At 47.7% G+C, this 21,400-nt stretch overlaps 1 protein-coding gene across 1 annotated transcript; it reads right to left on the bottom strand.

Annotated features, from left to right (window-relative positions):
- Positions 1 to 426: 426 nt before the first annotated feature.
- LOC139167069 (WAS/WASL-interacting protein family member 1-like) lies at positions 427 to 1,663 on the bottom strand. Its single transcript, XM_070751497.1, has 2 exons — positions 1,496 to 1,663; positions 427 to 1,011 (listed from the first exon to the last, which is right to left on the bottom strand). The coding sequence occupies exons 1-2, from the start codon at positions 1,661 to 1,663 to the stop codon at positions 427 to 429; spliced, it is 753 nt and encodes a 250-aa protein (XP_070607598.1).
- Positions 1,664 to 21,400: the final 19,737 nt, after the last annotated feature.

Below are 21,400 nucleotides of genomic sequence, written 5' to 3'. Positions count from 1 at the left end.
CAGGAGGCTGGAGCCCTTTCCCCGAAACTGAGCCCCGTCCCCACAATTGCCAGACCTGGGGGGGAGGGCGCCGAGGAAGCCCTGGAATGCCAGGCAGCCCCCCTCCATGGCCGCGGGGGCTCCCCAAAGATCCCCAGCAGATCCAGGGGGCCAGGACCGGGCGGGGAGCGGGCTGCAGGCGGACCGGGCTTCCTTCTCGGGACGCGCCGCTCTCGGGAGGCCGGGGCGGGCGAGGGAAGGTGTGGGGGCCTGCAGCAGCGAATGCCCGGCCCCCGAGCGTCCGGTCCTGCTGGGGGAGCCCCAGGGGAAGCCCCCCTTCCTTCCTCCCTTCCCCGCCAGAGGCTCCACCACCTGGGACTGTCAAGGGAAGACGGGGCGGCCACGCGTCCCACCTGCTACGGGGTTCCTTCTTGAGCGCGGGTCGGACTAGATGGTCTCCCGGGACCCTTCCTGCTTCCCGAAAGAAGCCAAAGCAGAGCGGAGCCCGCCTTGCCCTCCCCGGCCTGGATGGCTTCGTGCGTCTCCCCCGGCGGCAACCCGTGGCGGAGCCGGGAAAGGCGGCGCGCTCGAGCCAGCGGAGCCGGGCATCCCTGTCGCCCCGACGCGCCTCTTGAGGGAAGCGGTGGACGAGGGCCGCCACCTCGGGCTCAGGGCTGCCTCGTGGCCGGGGGGGGGGGGGCGGGCGGGCGGCGGGCGAGGGGGCCGCGGCGGGGAGACGGCGCGGGGTGTGTTTGTCTGCGGGGCAACGGCCGGGGTGAGCCCGGGTGCGAGGGGGCGGCTCATCGGCTCATCGCTGGCGGCGGCCAGGTCGCGGGGCGGAGGGCTAGGTGGCGCCTCTGGCGAGTCCGGGCGGAGGGTCTGCCAAGGGGGCCAGGCGACCGCCCCCCCAGCGTGCTTCTGGGTCTTTGCGGGGAAAGGAGGCGGCGGGTCCCCGGGGGTCGGTTGGGACTGTGGCCGGGCGGGGCCTCTGGGCTCCGTCGGAGGGCCAGCCGGATGTCTTGTGAGGAGTCCCTGTGGGTCCGGAGAGGAACCCTGAAGAGGCGGATGCCCTCGGATGGATTCCTTTTTTTAAAAAAATTATAAATTTTATTTACAAGAATATATACAATAAACACAACAACAGTACAAATAACTGATGTAAACCCAGAGGCAGGGTTGTTTAGAACGGTACTTTTATTCAGCTCAGCATAGGTAAGTGACTTTCAGCAAGTACCGTCTGCTCTGCTTGGGAGAAACCGCTTCTTTTATACATTTGCGGTTCCCGCCAAAGCAAGAGCAGAGCGCGTCTGAGCCAATCAGGAGCGACTTCCTGATTTCCAGCTCAGACAGCGCTTTAGCAAGGAACAAACTATTTACAGAGATACAAGGTAGCCATTACAGGATACAACACCCCTCCCTCCTTAGTTGGATGCATCCATCACGAAAGCCATGTGACGAAGTCGTCCAATCTGTTGGGTCGCCGCGAGGCTCGCTCCGACCTGTGCAGTTCAGTTGCGTCCTCGCTATCGGCGGTGGAGGTTGGCTCGCTGTTGTTCCCCCGGCTCGGCTGGGGCCTCGTTGGGGCTCCCGCCTGTTGGTTCGGCCTGGCCGGCACGACGATGGCTTCGGAGGAGGACGATGGTTCGGCGTCGCTGGAGGATTCTCCCTGACCCGATAAGTCCATTTGAATGTCTAGTAAATCGGGTTGCGAGTTACAGTCTGCTGGAATGGGAGAGTTTTTGTCAGCGGTTTGCTCTAGGGGGTTTCCCATGCATTTCCGAATGTGATCAATGTGCCGTTTCCACATTTGACCATCCTCCAGTTTCACCAAATATGTTTTTGGAGCAGTCTGTTTAACAATAATTCCTTTCATCCAGTTTACACCTCCATCAAATTTTTTTACAAATACATTTTGTCCCAAATACATTTGTCTTTCCGGGTTTACATATATTGGGTCATTAGTGCAAAACCTTGGGTGTAACCTATCTAGTGGGGACCTTAATTTCCTTCCCATTAGTAACTCAGCAGGACTCCCGTGCGTGTGAGAGTTTGGGGTAATGTGCTGGGTTAACAAGAACAGGTCCAAATTCTGTTGTACATCTCCTGGGCCTGACCTGCATAATGCTTCCTTAGCCACGCGAACATAACGTTCCGCCAACCCATTAGCCCAGGGCGAGTAAGGTGAGATGAGTGCATGTCTGACCCCTAGGTCAGAGGTCCCCAACCTTTTTTGCACCAGGGACCGGCTTTAAGCTAGACCAGTTTTCCATGGCCCGGTGGGGGTGGGGGTGGGGGAGAAGTAGGACCTTCCTAGCTCCCCCCCCAGCCAAAATCACAAAGCCAGGCAGCCCCCAGCCGCCAAAGGAGCCTCCTGATTCTCCCCGCCCTTCTGTCCCGCTCATTGCCCGTGTCTGGCAGAAGCTGCTGCCCGAGTGCTCTTGGCCGGCGGGATTCAAAGTGCTGGGGTGGGGGGTGTCCCGACAGCCCCCCCACCCCAGTGCTTCGCCTCCCGCTGGGACACCCCCCACCCCAGCACTTTGAATCCTGCCGGCCAAGAGCACTCGGGCAGCAGCTTCTGCCAGGATTCAAAGTGCTCCGCCCCCCTCCCAGCCTCCGGGCCGCCGCTCGGCTGTCATTTTGTAGAGAAGCGAGAAGCGGAGAAAGAGCTGGATGCTGGAGGTGGCGGAGGAAGGTGAATGCGGCCAGGAGGCTGGGAGGGGGGCGAAATATGGGAGGAGGAGAGAGGCAGCCTCCACGCGAGCTCTGACCAGGCGCAGGGCCGCGGAGCTAGCTGTCAGCGGCGCCGCAGACCGGCTGAAAAACCCCAACGGCCCGGTCCTGGTCCGCGGACCGGCGGTTGGAGACCTCTGCCCTAGGTTATCTAAAAATAATTCAAACTTCCTGGCCGTTAATTGAGGCCCATTGTCAGGCACTAGGATATCGGGGCAACCATGGGTAGCGAACAGTCTGCGCAAAACCTTGATGGTGGCACTTGTGGTTATGTTGTTCATTGCTATGATTTCCACCCATTTGGAAAATGCATCAACCACTATCAGGAAATATTGTGACCCCACTGGCCCTGCAAAATCAATATGGACCCGTGACCAAGGTCCTGCAGGTTGCTCCCACTTTGCTGGGGTTGTTTTGGGGGGGTTAGGCCGTGATTCTTGGCATGGGTCACATTTGGCTACCCAATTTTCAATATCAGCATCCAAACCTGGCCACCATAAATGCCCTCTAGCTAGGCCTTTCATCCTGACAATCCCAGGATGGCCCACATGTAACATTTCAAGTACGTTCCCTTAGGCTTTTAGGAACGATCACTCTATCCCCCCACAATAGACAACCTTTTACATATGACAATTCGAGTCTTTTGGTTTTGAAGTCACACAATTCAGGTTTCACAGAATCATATTGCCATCCTTTTAGTACACAGTTGACCACCTGTTTTAGGATTGGATCTTGCTGCGTATGTGCAGCCACTTCCCTTGCAGTAGTTAGTGGGTTGTCTTCGAGCTCTATCATTAAGACATCCGCAGAAGGGGCAGGGTCCTCCACTAACTCTGCCATGGGGCACCTACTGAGGCCATCTGCGTGGTTGATGGTTTTACCCCCTTTATGGATGAGCTCGTACTGGTATCCTGAGAGGAAAAGGGCCCATCTGATTAATCTTGGGGACATAAATGGAGGAGTAGGCTTGTTGGGGGCTAAAAGGCCTAATAAGGGCTTGTGGTCGGTAACCAATTCAAAACTCCTCCCAAAAAGGTAATTATGAAACTTTTTTACTCCTGCCACTAGAGCTAGAGCCTCCTTATCTAGCTGGCTATAGTTCCTTTCGGTATTGGTCATCGTTCTAGAAAAGAAAGCAATTGGGGCCTCTGTTTTGTTAGGCAAAATGTGAGCCAAGACTCCTCCCACGCCGTACGGGGAGGCGTCACACGTAAGCCTGATAGGTAGCGAAGTACTATACTGGACTACCACACTTTTAGAGGTCAATAATTGTTTTATTTGTACAAAGGCTTCGTGTTCAGTTCTCCCCCATGTCCAAGGGGTTTCTTTCTGTAGCAAATGGTGTAGAGGCTCTGCTACTGTTGCCTTCTGTTTTAAAAAAACGGAGTAAAAGTTAAGAAGGCCTAAAAAGGCTTGCAATTCAGTCTTATTTTGTGGCTCTGGGGCTTCTCTAATAGCTCTCAGTTTCTCAGTGGTGGGGTGGATACCTTCCCTGTCGATTTTGTACCCTAGGAATTCTACACTGTTGGTTCCCCAAACGCATTTATCAGGCTTAATTCTCAACCCTTTGTCTTGAAGTCTCTGGAGTACTTCCCTAATCCTTTTGTTGAGCTGTTCTTGGTTTTCCCCTGCAATTAAGATGTCATCAAAATAGGGAATGGCCCCTTTAATCCCTGATAACAATCTTTCCATTATGCTTTGGAATATCCCTGGGGCTATGCTTACTCCAAACTGTAATCTGGTACATTTAAAGGCACCCCTGTGGGTCACAATCGTTTGCGCGTTTGCTGTCGCTTCATTGACTGGCAGTTGCTGATAAGCCTGGGCGAGGTCGATCTTTGCAAACCTTTTCTCTTCCCCCAGGGAGTGCAGGAGTTGTTGTACCACTGGAATGGGGTAAGGGTGGTGTTGGAGGGCCTTATTTAGCGTAGATTTATAGTCAGCGCAAACTCTTAAAGAGCCATCCGGTTTCAGAGGGGTGACTATGGGTGTTTCCCATGGTCCCTGCTCCACAGGAACTAAAATGCCCTGGCTTATGAGCTTATCCAGCTGCAGGTCAAGTTTGGGGAGTAGCGGAAGGGGTACCCTGCGAGGTTTGAGCCGGACAGGTGGGACCTTGGGATCGATGGAAAACGAGATAGGGGGCCCTTTATACGACCCCAAGGTGGGGCTAAACACTTCAGGGAACTCTTGTAAAAAGTTAGGCATGCTATCACAGTTAACATTGCAAATACCAGAAATTTCAATTCCCAAAGGTTCCATCCAAGCCAACCCCAGGAGAGAGTGTTTAGCCCCTGTAACAACAATCATGGGTAGGGTACATTTAACATTCTTAAATACGATAGGTACATTCACTTTGCCCAGAACAGAGATTATCCCCCCTTGAAAATCTCTAATTACCAACGAGGTTTGCAATAGCTCAGATTTAGACAGGCTAGGCATGTACAATTTAAGCTTTTCCCACGGCATAATGGTGTATTTAGACCCCGTGTCAAGTTCCATAGAACATGGCTTGTTATTTAAAAGTAAAGAAATAACAATCTTGCCCCCATTTTCTGTTGCCGTGGTATTCACGGAAAATTGAGTGTTACCTCTTGAGTAGTCGCGGTTAGCGGCTGAGTAGTTCTTACGGCTCGAAAAACGAAAAGGTCGGTTTTCTCGCGGTTGAGGTGTTTGATTCTGGGGTCGTTGGTGGCGCGGTGTGGAGAAGGTTTCCTCCGGTGCAGATGCTCTGCAGGCTTTGGCGATGTGGCCCCGTCGGTTGCAGCGGTGGCATATGGCGTCCCAGAAGGGGCAACGTTGGCGCTGATGGTTTCCTCGGCAGCCGGCGCAGGGGGTGGTGGGGTGAGGAAGTTTGTGTTGTCTCGGCTGGTCTTGCAGCAGGAAACAGCTGTCTTCGTTGTGAGCTGGTGGGCTGTGGTCGTCTGGGTCCTCGGCGCGGGAGAACGTGGAGTCTATCTTGGCGATGACTTCTTTCTTTCCGTGATCTATCAGCTCTTTAGCAGCGGCGTCGGCGATCTCTGCGGTTTGCGCTAGCTTAATCACTGTTTGTAGGGTCGGTTCGTCTTCGGTGAGGAGTTTATTCCTGACCGCGGCGTTTCTCATGCCAAAAACTAAGGCATCGGTGAGGCGAGCTTCCAGGTTGTCAAACTTGCATTTCGCAAGCACCGTTCGAAGTCGCGTTGCAAATTGGTTGATTGATTCCGCTTCGCGCTGAGCCATTCTCGAAAACTGGTGCCGGAAAACCATGGCTGGTTTTGCTGGTCTGAAGTGGCTCGCGAGCTTGTCTTGTAGGATGTCCCAAGCGACGGATCTTGCCGGCAGCGGGTCGGTGAGAGTCTGGGCGAGGGCGTGGATTTCTGGACCGCAGTAATTTAGGAAAATGGCCCGTCTTCAATCGGCGTCGGCGTCCCGTATTCCTGCTGCCTCGAGGAAGATTTCGAAGCTGGCTAGGTAGTCGTCCCAGGAAGTCTTTCTGGGTCGAAGAACTCAGGAGCCCGTCCGATTTGGAGATTGTTCATGTTGCACGCGTAGTTTCTTTCGTCCGTCGTTGCCAGTGATGTAAACCCAGAGGCAGGGTTGTTTAGAACGGTACTTTTATTCAGCTCAGCATAGGTAAGTGACTTTCAGCGAGTACCGTTGTTCTGCTTGGGAGAAACCGCTTCTTTTATACATTTGCGGTTCCCGCCAAAGCAAGAGCCAGAGCGCGTCTGAGCCAATCAGGAGCGACTTCCTGATTTCCAGCTCAGACAGCGCTTAAGCAAGGAACAAACTATTTACAGAGATACAAGGTAGCCATTACAGGATACAACAATAACAATACAAATATTTAAAAGAAAAAAGAAATATAAAAGAAAAGGACAAACATCAATGAATTATACGGTACAATAACAACAAACAAACAGTAAAGTCGGGCGGGTGAACAGCAGATCTGTGTGGGAAGGATGGGCTATAAATATTCTCTGTGGCCCGTTACATTATGACTAATAGAAACCTAGAAGATTGATGGCAGAAAAAGACCTCCTGGTCCATCTCGTCTGCCCTTATACTATTTCCTGTATTTTATCTTACAATGGATATATGTTTATCCCAGGCATGTTTACATTCAGTTCCTGTGGATTTATCAACCACGTCTGCTGGAAGTTTGTTCAAAGCATCTACTCCTCTTTCAGTCAAATAATATTTTCTCATGTTGCTTTTGATTTCCCCCCCAACTAACCTCAGATTGTGTCCCCTTGTTCTTGTGTTCACTTTCCTATTTAACCTTATTTAACCCTTTGATGTGGTTGGGCGGTAGGAAAAGCAAGTAGGATGCTTGACTGCATAGCTAGAGGTATCACAAGCAGGAAGAGGGAGATGGTGATCCCGCTGTATAGAGCGCTGGGGAGACCCCATTTGGAATAATACTGTGTCCAGTTCTGGAGACCTCACCTACAAAAAGATATTGACAAAATTGAATGGGTCCAAAGACGGGCTACAAGAATGGTGGAAGGTCTCAAGCATCAAACGTATCAGGAAAGACTTCATGAACTCAATCTGTATAGTCTGGAGGACAGAAGGAAAAGGGGGACACGATGATTACATTATAAGTAAATAAGAGGTAAAGTTGAATATAACATAGCAAAGAAATTTTAAAAAGATGAGCTTAATTTTTACGTAGATCTTATTTCAATCTTTTACTGATCTTTGTATATAAACAATTGGGTATTTATCAGTTATTGGTCGGATTGTTCTTTTTTTCTAACCAGCGGTAAAAAGGGTCCCAGCAGTTATAAAACGCAGATTCTTTGTTATTTCTAAGTTCCAGAGTTAATTTGGTCATTTCTGCACAGTTTCTAATTTTTTCTATTATTAACCCATCTTGAGGTATTTCTCCGTTTTTCCACCATTGCGCAAATGCTAATCTGGCTGCTGTAGTAATATGAATGACTAGGTAAGTATGATTTTATTTTAGATTCTGTCTTAAAATACCTAAAAGGAAGCAGTCTGGTGTTTTATCTAGTTTAAGATTAAGGATTTTATCTGGCCAAGTTCCAATTATTTTCCAATAAGCCTGCGATTTTTCACATTGCCACCATAGGTGGAGATAGGTGCCTTGTTCTTTCTGACATTTCCAACAGGTGGGAGACAACTTCTTGTTTATCTTCGCTAGTTTTATAGGGTTATAGAACACTTTGATTATATCCTCTTTACATGGAGCAGCTAGCGTCATTTCAAAGTTCCTGCTCCACATAAGTTGCCATTCTTCAAGTTTAATTTCGCCTTTAAGATCAAAATTCCATTTTTTAATATTAGAAACATAGAAACATAGAAGACTGACGGCAGAAAAAGACCCCATGGTCCATCTAGTCTGCCCTTATACTATTTCCTGTATTTTATCTTACAATGGATATATGTTTATCCCAGGCATGTTTAAATTCGGTTACTGTGGATTTACCAACCACGTCTGCTGGAAGTTTGTTCCAAGGATCTACTCCTCTTTCAGTAAAATAATATTTTCTCATGTTGCTTTTGATCTTTCCCCCAACTAACTTCAGATTGTGTCCCCTTGTTCTTGTGTTCACTTTCCTGTTAAAAACACTTCCCTCCTGAACCCTATTTAACCCTTTAACATATTTAAATGTTTCGATCATGTCCCCCCTTTTCCTTCTGTCTTCCAGACTAGACAGATGGAGTTCATGAAGTCTTTCCTGATACGTTTTATACTTCCACCATTCTTGTAGCCCGTCTTTGGACCCGTTCAATTTTGTCAATATCTTTTTGTAGGTGAGGTCTCCAGAACTGAACACAGTACTCCAAATGTGGTCTCACCAGCGCTCTATATAAGGGGATCACAATCTCCCTCTTCCTGCTTGTTATACCTCTAGCTATGCAGCCAAGCATCCTACTTGCCTTTCCTACCGCCCGACCACACTGCTCACCCATTTTGAGACTGTCAGAAATCACTACCCCTAAATCCTTCTCTTCTGAAGTTTTTGCTAACACAGAACTGCCAATGCAATACTCAGATTTAGGATTCCTTTTCCCCAAGTGCATTATTTTACATTTGGAAACATTAAACTGCAGTTTCCATTGCTTTGACCACTTATCTAGTAAAGCTAAATCATTTACCATATTACAGACCCCTCCAGGAATATCAATCCTATTGCACACTTTATAGTCATCGGTTTAGTTTTTATTTCGGTTGCATTGGGGCCCTCGGTTGGATTCCTCCCACGGGGAAGAGAGCCCCCGCCCCCAGGCCTTCTTCTCAGACTGACCGCAGCCCCCCCATCCTTGTAGCGTCTCTGCAGCCTGTCCAGCACAGTCCTCCCCCTGCCCGAAGGCCAAGAGGAGGGCGGAGAGGGCTATCCCTGGGTCCCAGGAACTCCCAGACCCCCTCCCATGGACACTGGAAATTGGCGGCCGAGGGCTTCTGGGCAGAAGGGGAGGGGGGCTCCATCTCCCAGAGCTGCCATTCCCCTTCTTGGACCCCCTTTATTGGGACTGGGGGGAGGACGGAGTCCCAGTGAAACGGGGGTGGAGAACTATGGGCCACGTGGCTGGCTGAGGAATCCTGGGGAGTCTGGAGCCCCTCCAAGGCCCCTGGGTGTCCTCTTCCCCTCTGGGCCCCTCGGGGCATCCTTGAGCAGCTGGAGGCCCCCTGCAGGCGTCCATCCTTCCTGGAAGGGCCTGGTAGCCCCCCCACCTGCCCCTTGCCCGGATCTCCCTCGCGGTCTCTGCCTGAAGCCTCAAGGCAGCTGCTGAAGCCTGGACGCAGCAGATGGGAGTCTGTTTTTTGGGGGGGGTTCCCTGCATTCCTCCTGCAGAGAAGGGGCTGGGGGAGCCCTCTGGGGTCTTCTGGCCAGATTGGGGGGTCTCTCTCTCTCTCTCTCTCTCTGGGTGGCTGACCTGCCCATTCCCAGCTCCCCCCTCCCTCTGCCCCCCCCACTCAACCTCCCCAGGGCTTTTTCAGGGCTTTGGAGAGTCCGAGTGAGCAGAAGAGAGTTTCTATAATTTCAGGGGGTCCTCAAGGCCACAACTGAGCCCAACGCTTCTGTTGCCCCACTGCCCCCATCAAGTGAGTCTCAGGGGCTGTTAAGGGAACCTGGGCCCCCCTTGACTTTCCTTCTCGAGGTGGCAAAAGAGCATCATGTGACCCCCCAAGGACTCGGCATCCGTCATCAAGGTGACCCTCTGAATTTGGGTAACTTTTCTTCCAGTGCTCGTCAATGTACCCTCTAATTTTTTTTCGGTGTGGGCAGAAAACTATAGTGTCTGAGCGATAGTCCCTTTGGGACTGGGCGGCATAGAATAAATAAATAAATAAATAAATAAATAAATAAATAAATAAATAAATAAATAAATAAATAAATAAATAAATAAATAAATAAATAAATAAATAAATAAATAAATAAATAAATAAGGAAAAAATCCCTTCTTTTTTATGAAAAGAAATTAATAATTTCAAAAAACCAAAAACCATTACTATTAAAACTAAATCAACCAGCAAAACCAAAAACATAACTATTAATAAAAACAGGTGAGGGGTATGTTTTTTTCCTCTGTTATTATTTAAGTGCTTTTACCATATGCTTTAAATCAAGAATCACTTCTCTCTCTGTTTCTCTCTCTTTCCTGTCGTTCTCTGCCTCAATCATTTTCTCATTTCTCCCCTTTTTTCTATTATTTCTCTCTATCTCTTCCTTCCACTCTTCTCTCTCTCTTGTTTTCTCTGTCTCTCTCTTTCTTGCTCTCTCATCTCTCTCTCTTTCTCTCTCTTCTTCTCACTTTCTCTCCCTTGTTTTCTTTCTCTCTCTCTTGCTTTCTCTCTCTCTCACTCTTTCTCTCTTGTTTTCTTTCTCACACTCTTTCTCTCTCTTGCTATCTCTTTCTCTCCCCCTTTCTCTCTCTCTCTCTTTCTCACTTTCTCTCTATCTTGCTGTCTGTTGCTCTCACTCACTCTCGTTCTCTCTCCGTTCTTCTCAGCGGTGACGCGCGCACGCCCTGCCTGTCTCACCTTTGCCGAGAGCACTTTCGTCCCGGGCTCTCAGCAAGGGGGTTGCAGGAGAGACGGGGCAGGCGTTCTCTCAGCAGAGGCCGGCGAAGGTGATATTCAATGTCGGGGGCGCACGGGTGGTTGCGCGTGCTCCCTATCCCCCTGCTAGCCCACTCGGAATATTCAAAATAAGAAAAGCCTTTGCCGGCAAAGGTTTTTCTTATTTTGAATATTCCGAGTGGGCTAGCAGGGAGATAGGGAGCACGCGCAACCGCCCGTGCACCCCCGACATTGAATATCACCTTCGCCGGCCTCCGCTGAGAGAACGGCTGCCCCCCTTGCTGAGAGCCAGGGACGAAAGTGCTCTCGGCAAAGGTGAGACGGGCAGGGCGTGTGTTCTGGGTGCGGGAGGAGCTGCGCTGAAAGGCAGGAGGTGGCGGAGGAGCAGAGGGGGCAGATCGGGCGGGCGGTGGGCAGCGCGGAAAGGCCAAGGGGGCCGGAGGCACCGTGGGGAGGCAGGGGCGACCGGGGCTCCCTTCCCTTCTGCTGCCGGCGCCTCCCCGCCCCCCCGCGGGCTGGCAGGGGTATGGGGACTGCGCGCCCATGGAAAAGGGCGTGCGGGGCGGTATTTTGGGGGACGTGCGCGTGCGCTCACGCACGCAGCCTACGGGGAACGGTGCCCCTCAATCCTTTTCTTCTGAAGTTTTTGCTAACACAGAACTGCCAGAAGAAGACAACTAACTTCAGATTGAAGTCTTTCCTGATACGTTTTATGCTTAAGACCTTCCACCATTCTTTTTTTTTTAATTTTAAAATTTTTTATTATACAAATAATACAAAATACAACATAATATACAAAACATAAAACAGTGATCGTAACAATAGAGAACGATCGAATGACATGTCAATTAACAAAGTACAAATTAAAAGCTAGAAAAAGGGAGGGAAAGAAGTAGATAGGGAAAGGGTAGAGAGAAGGAGGGAAAAAGATAGAAAGAACAGAGAACGTAGAAAGGATAGAAAGGGTGAAAGATTGGCGAATGTCCGGGGGAGCTGTATTGAGAACGAGAACTGTTTCCTATTTCATGAGCTCGTTGCCATGGTTCGGTTTGTTTATCTAGATTGGTTAATGCAAGTGTTGAGTTAATCAAGTTATAGAGATTTTAGAAAGTAGTAGTAAAGATACTATCAGTATATATATATATAAAGTCTCTTAATACTATATTAAATATAAAATGGCTATACAGTGATCCCCCGCTCGTTGCGAGGGTTCCGTTCCAGGACCCCCCGCAATGAGCGGGTTTTCGCGAAGTAGCGCTGCGGAAGTAAAAACACCATCTGCGCATGTGCAGATGGTGTTTTTACTCCCACAGCGCTAGCGAGGAACCGAAGATTGGGGGCGGCGCGGCTGTTTGCCGCCGGCATGGGGGGCTTCCTAGCAGCCCCCCAAACCCGGGTTGGGGGTCCAGGGGGTGCTGGCAAGCCCCCCATGCCGGCGGCGACATTTTAAAATAGCCGCGCCGCCCCCAATCTTCGGCTCCTCCGCGCTGGCTCTCGGCGCTTTCGAGCTGAGTCCGGGAGTGAATTCGCTCCAGGACTCAGCTCAAAAGCGCCGATAGCCAGCGCTAGCGAACGGCTTGTCCACGCTGGCTATCGGCGCTTTCGAGCTGAGTCCGGGAGCGAATTCGCTCCAGGACTCAGCTCAAAAGCGCCGATAGCCAGCGCTAGCAAACGGCTTGTCCACGCTGGCTATCGGCACTTTCGAGCTGAGTCCGGGAGCGAATTCGCTCCAGGACTCAGCTCAAAAGTGCCGATAGCCAGCGCTAGCGAACGGCTCCTCCGCGCTGGCTCTCGGCGCTTTCGAGCTGAGTCCGGGAGCGAATTCTCTTCCGGACTCAGCTCAAAAGCGCCGATAGCCAGTGCTAGCGAACGGCTTGTCCACGCTGGCTATCGGCGCTTTCGAGCTGAGTCCGGGAGCGAATTCTCTTCCGGACTCAGCTCGAAAGCGGCGAGAATGAACCGCGTGGGCGGGCGAAGGGCGGGCGGCAGCGAGGAGTTTGCGTGGGCGGTGGGGAAACTCCTCGCTGACGCCAGCAAGAGGGGGAAGACCCAGGGAAGCCGGTTGCCATCTACGCATGCGTGCCCATAGAAAAAACGGGCACGCATGCGTAGATGGTATTTTGACTTCCGGGTTGAAAAATAGCGAAGTACCCTGTTCGCAATGGTTGGGGACGCAATAAACGGGGGATCACTGTATACCAGATTTGTAACTGGTCATGTTTGTATCTAACGTATCAATCTTATGGCGTGTTATTCTCACTCTTTTTTCCTAACCAGTTGTAAAAAGGATCCCAACAGTTATTGAATGTAGCCATAGTTTCGTTTCTTACTAATATAGTTAATTTCGTCATCTCTGCGCAGTATGTAATTTTTTTTATTATTGCGTCATTCGGAGGTATCTCCTCATTCTTCCACCACTGCGCAAAGGTTAACGTGGCTGCTGTTGTTAAGTGGACAATTAGATGTATTTGGGATTTAGGTAGTTTTTGTCTAATAATGCCCAGAAGAAAACATTCAGGGGGTTTTTCTATTGTCAGATTAAGTATTTCGTCAATCCAAGTTCCGATTTTATTCCAATAGATTTTAGCTTTTGTGCATTGCCACCATAAATGGAAATAGGTGCCTATTTCTTGGTGGCACTTCCAACAATAAGGTGAAAGTTTATTATTTAGTTTTGTTAATTTAATCAGGGTAATATGCCACCTGTAAAACATTTTAACTAAATTCTCTTTATAGGACGTGGCAATAGTCAATTTATAATTTCTGCTCCAGAGTATTTGCCACTCCTCTTCTTTAATCTCTTTTTTGAGATCCAAATTCCATTGTTTTACATTAATTTTTGTGTTAATATTATCCAATTCGTTATAATTTAAGTAACAATAGATTTTTAAAATTAATTGTTCTTGGGAATCTGTACATAGTTTGTCTAGCGGGGCATTTTTAATTATTCCAGGATTACTTTTATCCTTGTTGAATTTAGTTTGTATCTGTAAGTATTCCCACCACTCCGTTTTCGGACCGAAATTTTCCAATTCTATTCTTGATCTGATTTCCCCATTGGAATTTAATATATCCTTGTACCTTATTATTGTTATGGTTCCGTCTGAGGCCCCTCCGGGAACGGCTGATCTTCTGTCGGTTTCCAGCTCAGAGGGAGAGGCTGAGGAACAGGAGGTGCAGACAGACGAGGAGGAGGAATCCCAGGCTGAAGAAGAGGGAGGACAGCCAGAGTCCCACCAGGGGGAGCTCTCCCCAGCAAGCAGCCTGCATTCCTTAGAGGAAAATGCACAAGCCATAATTGATCTGCGACAAAGAAGAGCTACTCAGAGACGGAATCAATTGGCTAAGTACTTTCAGCATTAAAGTGGCAACAGCTGGGTTTGGGTGTGGTGCTCTTGGGAAAGGCTAAAAGGCAGACCCACCCTTCCTGGCTTGTGGAGTTTTATCTTTGAGAGTCGTGGGACTTGGCTGTGAACTTTGGCGTCTTGGAATCCTGGTTTGTGCCTTTGACTATTGAAACCTTGGGGGTGTGTGCCAGCAAGAAGCTTGCTGTATTGTCTGGACATCAGGACCCTGCTGTAAAGTATTATAGCCTGTCTGTTGGGAAGAACAGGTTTTCCTCTGTGCTTATTTTTTCCAGTTATAAAATACTTTTGGCTTTTACCAGAGTGTCTGGCTGTTTTTTCCAATTGGTGTTGAGGTCTGGGGGAACCCAGACAGGACAATTATATTGTTTTTCTAATGGAAATTAGGATGCACATATGCTTCTAATGGGGCATACCATGTGGGGATTCCTTTGTAAAGTTTAGACTTAATTTTTTCCCAGGTATGTATTAAAGATTTCCTAATCAGATGGTTGGTAAAATATTTATGGGTCCTCGGCTTCTCATCCCAAAGATAGTAGTGCCATCCTAAGTGGAGGTCGTGACCTTCTAAGCTAAGTAGTCTGGTGTTAGCTAGGCTCATCCATTCTCTCGTCCAAGTTAGTGATGCGGCAATGTAATAGTCTTTCCAAATTGGGAGTGCCAGACCTCCTCCTTCTTTTCTATCCTGTAGGTATTTTAAGCGAATTCGAGGGCGCTTGTTCTGCCAGATGAAGTTACTGGTAATTTTATTCAATTTTATAAAGAATTCCTGTTTCAATTGAATTGGGATTGTTTGGAATAGGAACAATATTTTGGGCAAGATGCTGAGTTTTATAGCCGCAATCCTCCCTAGTAAGGAGAGTTGTAGATTTTTCCATTTCAACAGGTCAGATTGTATTTTATCTATTAGTTTATTGTAATTGTTTTCTTTTAGGCTGGACACTTTATTCGTCAAATTAATGCCAAGATATTTGATTTTTTTAACTATTTGGATATCAAGTTTGGCTGTTAAGATGGCTTTCTGCGGTTCTCTCATATTTTTGGTTAAGATTTCAGTTTTAGTTTTATTTATTTTAAGACCTGCCACTGTGCCATATTCTTCTAGGATGGCCAATAGTTTGGGTCCTGATTCTAAAGGTTCTTCTATAATAAATACCAGATCGTCCGCGAAAGCTTGTAGCTTGTAGGTTTCATTTTTACATTTTAGCCCTTTTATACCCTCCTTTTTTCTAATAATTCTGGTTAGTACTTCTAATGTTAGGATAAACAGTAGTGGGGGCAATGGACACCCTTGTCTCGTTCCTTTGTGAAGGGAAATTTTTGTCGATATTGTTGTATCCTGTAATGGCTACCTTGTATCTCTGTAAATAGTTTGTTCCTTGCTTAAGCGCTGTCTGAGCTGGAAATCAGGAAGTCGCTCCTGATTGGCTCAGACGCGCTCTGGCTCTTGCTTTGGCGGGAACCGCAAATGTATAAAAGAAGCGGTTTCTCCCAAGCAGAACAACGGTACTCGCTGAAAGTCACTTACCTATGCTGAGCTGAATAAAAGTACCGTTCTAAACAACCCTGCCTCTGGGTTTACTTCACTGGCGACGACGGACGAAAGAAACTACGCGTGCAACATGAGCAATCTCCAGATCGGCCGGGCTCCTGAATTCTTCGACCCAGAAAAGACTTCCTGGGACGACTATCTAGCCAGCTTCGAAATCTTCCTCGAGGCAGCTGGAATACGGGACACCGACGCCGATCGAAGACGGGCCATTTTTCTAAATTACTGCGGTCCAGAAATCCGTGCCCTCGCCCAGACTCTCACCGACCCGCTACCGGCAAGATCTGCCTCTGAGTTTACTTCAGATATATCTCCGTTAAGGATGATATATGCTGATTGATCTGTATAAATGGCTTTTATTGCGTTTATGAATTTAGGGCCAAATTCCATATATTCAAGTTGTTTAAATATAAATTTCCAGGACATGTTATCAAAAGCCTTCTGGGCGTCGAGAAATATTAATGCCACTTGTTTTTCACTGTGGGCTTCGTAGTACTCCAGGGTGTCCAATACTATTCTGATATTATTCTTTAACTGTCTCCCAGGGAGGAAGCCGTTTTGATCCGAATGTATGAATTGGTTTAGAAATCCTTTGATTCTACTAGCTAGGATGGAGCTAAAGATTTTGGAGTCGGCATTTAAAAGAGAGATAGGGCGGTAATTAGCTATATCTGTAGGGTCCGTATCTTTTTTTGATATTAGCGCTAGATTTGCTTCTGTCCAGGATGTTGGAATTATGCCTCTATCTAAGGCCTCGTTTAAGGTTTCTAGCAGGACCTTTTCCATTTCTTTGGGGAGGTCTTTATAGAATTCAGGTGGGAGGCCATCAGGGCCCGGGGCTTGGTTGTTTCTCTGCCCTTTGATTGCTTCTTTTAATTCTATGTCAGTGATTGGCTTATTTATTGTATCTGTCATTTCTTGAGGTACTTTAGGGAGATTAGCCTGTTCTAAAATTTCTTGTATTTTTTGGTCATGTTCAATGTTAGCTATATTTTCAGGATTGCCATAGAGCTTACTGTAGAATTCACTAGCAATCTGTTTTTTTCTTTCCAAGTCATGGCATATTTCCCCGTTTGTTGTCTTAAGACAGTTTATGAGTTTCTTTTCCTTTTGTTTTTTGAGTTTATTAACTAACCATTTGCTAGGTTTGTTGGCATTTTCAAAATTATATTGACTGCAACCTTTAATTTGTTGTGCTAGGTTTTGTTGATCTATTAGATTTAACTCATGTTTTATTTGTGACATGTTTTGTTTAAATTCTTTTTTGGGGGGATATTTTTGTAAGTTTTCTTCTAGAGATCTGTACTCTTCTTCTAGTTTAATCGATTTCTGGTTTTTTTGTTTATGTTCTTTAGCCATATACGAAATAGCTATTCCTCTAGTTACGGCTTTGGCTGTATCCCATACATTTTGAAGACTGGTGTGTTCTTTAATGTTTTCTTGAAAGAAAAATTTCATTTCCGTTTGGAGTTTCTGTTTAAAACTTTCCTGGTTAAGTATAGATTTTTGAAGCGTCCATCTAGGACATTGTTTGGTTCCTTTCCATATTACTTTAAGCGCATTGTGGTCTGAGATAAAATTGGGTTCTATCTCTACCGATTGAATTTTGGTGTTAAGTTCTATTGTAGTCCAGACCATATCCAGTCTTGACCAAGATTGGTGCCTATCTGAATAGAAAGTGAATTTTTTGAGGTTAGGATTCCTGTCTCTCCAACTGTCTTTAAGTTTTAATTCCTTAATTAAGTCAAAAAAGGCTTTGGGTAGTATTCTTTTCTTAGGCTTATTCCTTTTATCGTTATTATAGTCCAGTTCCTTATCAATTATTCCGTTAAAATCCCCTAATAAGCAAGGATGGATACATGTTTATCCCAGGCATGTTTACATTCAGTTACTGTGGATTTATCTACCACGTCTGCTGGAAGTTTGTTCCAAGGATCTACTACTCTTTCAGTAAAATAATATTTTCTCATGTTGCCTTTGATCTTTCCCCCAACTAACTTCAGATTGTGCCCCCTTGTCCTTGGGTTCACTTCCCTATTAAAAACACTTCCCTCCTGGACCTTATTTAACCCTGTGATATATTTAAATGTTTTGATCATGTCCCCCCTTTCCCTTCTGTCCTCCAGACTCTACAGATTGAGTTCATGAAGTCTTTCCTGATAGGTTTTATGCTTAAGACCTTCCACCATTCTTGTAGCCCGTCTTTGGACCCTTTCAATTTTGTCAATATCTTTTTGTAGGTGAGGTCTCCAGAACTGGACACAGTATTCCAAATGGGGTCTCACCAGCATTCTATATAGCGGGATCATAATCTCCCTCTTCCTGCTTGTTATACCTCTAGCTATGCAGCCAAGCATTCTACCTGCTTTCCCTACCGTCTGGCCGCACTGTTCACCCATTTTGAGACTGTCTGAAATCACTACCCCTCAATCCTTTTCTTCTGAAGTTTTTGCTAACACAGAACTGCCAGAAGAAGACAAACATAGGTCAAAGTAGGGAAGGATTTGATCATGAAGCATCTCATTACTCTCATGCTGGAGCCCAGGATTCTGCTTCTTCTTATCCAAAAAGCTTCTTCTGTACAGAACAAACGGAGCTTCTTGGGTGAGAAGCAAAACATCTTCAAGGGAAAACAAAGAAAATCCAAGTTGCCTTTTGAAAAAGCACCTTTGGGACAATCGAGGAAGTCCGAATCTAAGTGAAAAGGGAAGAAAAGTAGAAGGTGGACAATGGAACCCATTCCCCATGTAGTCGAGTGTACAGGGCTCCCCGTCGCCGGCACTACCAGGCCTGTGTGCATCCAGCATGTGAAATCTTGCATGAGGATGTTATTATGTCTGGTGGTTGAACCTGATTGGCCGTTATACTGCAACTGCTGATTGGTCTAGAGAAAAGGCCGCCAAAAATAAATGGCTCTCTTTGTTTTTCCCGCCACTGAAAAAAGTATAAAAAGCGAGGCCTGTTGCCCCCACTTCTTGTGGGGTTTTTGTCGAGTCAGTGACTGGTTAGCATTACAGTTCTCCTTCAAAAAAGACCGTTGAACTACAAGGGATTCAATGCCATTACTGACTTAACAGTGGCGATTTCACGGAATTTTGGAGATTTCTTTGCTTCCGCGCATGCGTGGAAGGAAAAAAAAGTGTCCAAAATTGGGGAAATCTCACATGTGCGAATGTCAATGCATGAAATTTCACTTCCCGCGCATGCGCAGAAGCCGAATCTTGCGCAGGAATGCACATGCACATTTTCTGAACTGAACACAGTATTCCAAATGTGGTCTCACCAGCATTCTATATAGCGGGATCATAATCTCCCTCTTCCTGCTTGTTATACCTCTAGCTATGCAGCCAAGCATCCTACTTGCTTTCCCTACCGCCTGACTGCACTGCTCACCCATTTTGAGACTGTCGGAAATCATGACCCCTAAATCCTTCTCTTCTGAAGTATTTGCTAACACAGAACTGCCAATACAATACTCAGATTGAGGATTCCTTTTCCCCAAGTGCATTATTTTACATTTGGAAACATTAAACTGCAGTTTCCATTGCTTTGACCATTTATCTAGTAAAGCTAAATCATTTACCATATTACAGACGCCTCCAGGAATATCAACCCTATTGCACAATTTAGAGTCATCGGAAAATAGGCAAACGTTCCCTACCAAACCTTCCCCTATATCACTCACAAACATATTAAAAAGAATAGGACCCAGAGCAGACCCTTGTGGCACACCGCTTGTAACCTGTCTCTGCTCAGAATACTCGCCATTAACAATAACTCTCTGATGTCTACGCTTCAGCCAGCTGCAAATCCACTGAACTGTCCAGGGATTAAGACGAATCTTCACTAATTTATCTATCAGCTCTTTATGTGGAACCGTCTCAAAGGCTTTGCTGAAGTCCAGGTAGGCAATATCCACGGCACCACCTTCATCCAACACCTTTGTGGCATAGTCAAAGAAATCAATGAGATTATTCTGACATGATTTGCCTTCAGTAAAGCCATGCTGATTTGTGTCCAATAAGTTATTGTTTTTTAGGTGCTGATTTATCCTCTTTTTGAGTAGAGTCTCCATCATTTTAACTACCACTGATGTCAAGCTAACTGGCCTGTAGTTACCAGCTTCTTCTCTACTGCCCTTCTTGTGGATAGGCACAACACTGGCCATTCTCCAATCCTCAGTCCTTGGGGCAGGAGCTGGGCCAGAGCCAACCACAACAAGTTTCATCCTTTGTCCCCACATAGGATCTCCTGTATGAAGAGAGGGTCAGACTAGAAGACCTCTGGGGTCCCTTTCCAACTCCGCTATTCTGTGGGCCCTGCAACTTCTCTGCAGTGAGGGGTTTCTCTTCGTTTAGTCTTTTGTTTCTGGGAGGGGGGTGCATCATTTCACCCCCTCTGCTTCAGTGTTATAGGGCTGCCCTCCACAGCCCCCTTCTGCCTCTCTCTAGCACTGCTGCTCCTAAGAGGCAGGGATGCCCCCCCCTCTTCTCCAAAGCCCCCCCCCCGAAGGCAGGACAAGAAGCAACGGGTGGAAACGAAGCAAGGAGAGAAGAAAACCTGGAACTCAGGAGAAACTTCCTAACACTTAATGAACCGGCAGAAGAGACGTTGCCTCCAGAAAGTTGTGGCTGCTCCACTAGAAGTTTTTAAAAAGAGATTGGACAACAACCATTGGACTGGGATGGCAGAGGGTCTCCTGCCTTGAGAGGAGAGGGGGCTACACGACCTTCAAGTCCCCCTCCTGCCTTGGGATTCTATGGTCTTCAAGATGCCAAGTTACAACTGTCACTTTGGAGGCCAGGTGGAGAAACAACGAAGGACCAACACATCAATGAAACGGACATTCAAGTGACACCTCCATGTTGGTGGAGGCAGGCAGGGTTCCTGTGGGTCCCATTTATTGGGGGTCAAGGAAAGGGAGGGTCTTGCCTTCTCCTCAACAGCCCATGGACAATTGGGGGGCCACTGTAGGACACAGAAGTCTGGACTCAATGGGCTTTGGCCCGATTCAGCAGGGCTCTCCTTAGGTTCTTATGTGCAATGAATCCAACTGGCAAGTCCGTGTCTATGGAGAGGGGCGGCACACAAACCCAATAAATGAATAAATACATTTGCAGTACGTGCCCCTAAATACATGCAGCAGCTGCAGGCAGGATGGGAGCCCCCCCAAGCCCCCCCACCCTCTGAATAGTTTGATGTCCTCCAGGGGAGGGCTGGGCTGGTGGGGGTGACGGAAGGGGCCGGGTGGGGAAAGCCAAGGTGAGGCCAGCGGAGGCGAGTGTGAGGCTGCCTTCGCACCTGCTGGAGGGAACATGCCAGCCTCCCCCAGCGTGGCCCAGGCCAACGTCACAGGAACCGCTGGAGCAGAGCCAGGCGTGGTCCTTGCGTTCTCAGGAAGGGGCACAAAGGCGGCTGATTCCTTGGAAAGCCTCGAGTGCCCCGACCGGCTAAACAGTAACCAGTGGGATGGCTGGACTCCAAAACTTGTGAGTGATCCATTCCTGGACGTTTCCAAGAAGAGATTGGACAACCCGTTTAGAATAATAGAAAACCAGAGCTGGAAGGGACCTTGGAGGTCTTCTAGTCCAACCCCCTGCCCAGTCTAAAAAGCTTCCAGGGTTGGAGAATTCACAACATCTGGAGGCAAGCAGTTCCCCTGGTTAATTGTCCTGACTGTTTCTCCACAATTCCAGGTTGCTTCTCGGCTTGGTTATAATTTCCGTCCCCTGCTTCTTG

Source organism: Erythrolamprus reginae, chromosome 4, assembly GCF_031021105.1.
Source record: "Erythrolamprus reginae isolate rEryReg1 chromosome 4, rEryReg1.hap1, whole genome shotgun sequence".
Lineage (NCBI taxonomy): Eukaryota > Metazoa > Chordata > Lepidosauria > Squamata > Dipsadidae > Erythrolamprus > Erythrolamprus reginae.
This window is presented reverse-complemented; position numbering and strand designations above follow the sequence as displayed.

Excerpts from the sequence above, each read along its gene's own strand:
- LOC139167069 (XM_070751497.1), bottom strand. The coding sequence starts at position 1,663 with ATGGACTTATCGGGTCAGGGAGAATCCTCCAGCGACGCCGAACCATCG. Across the intron at positions 1,012-1,495 it reads CCACCGCCGATAGCGAGGAC|GGACTCCTCACAAGACATCC; the intron begins GCAACTGAACTG and ends CCGGACCCACAG.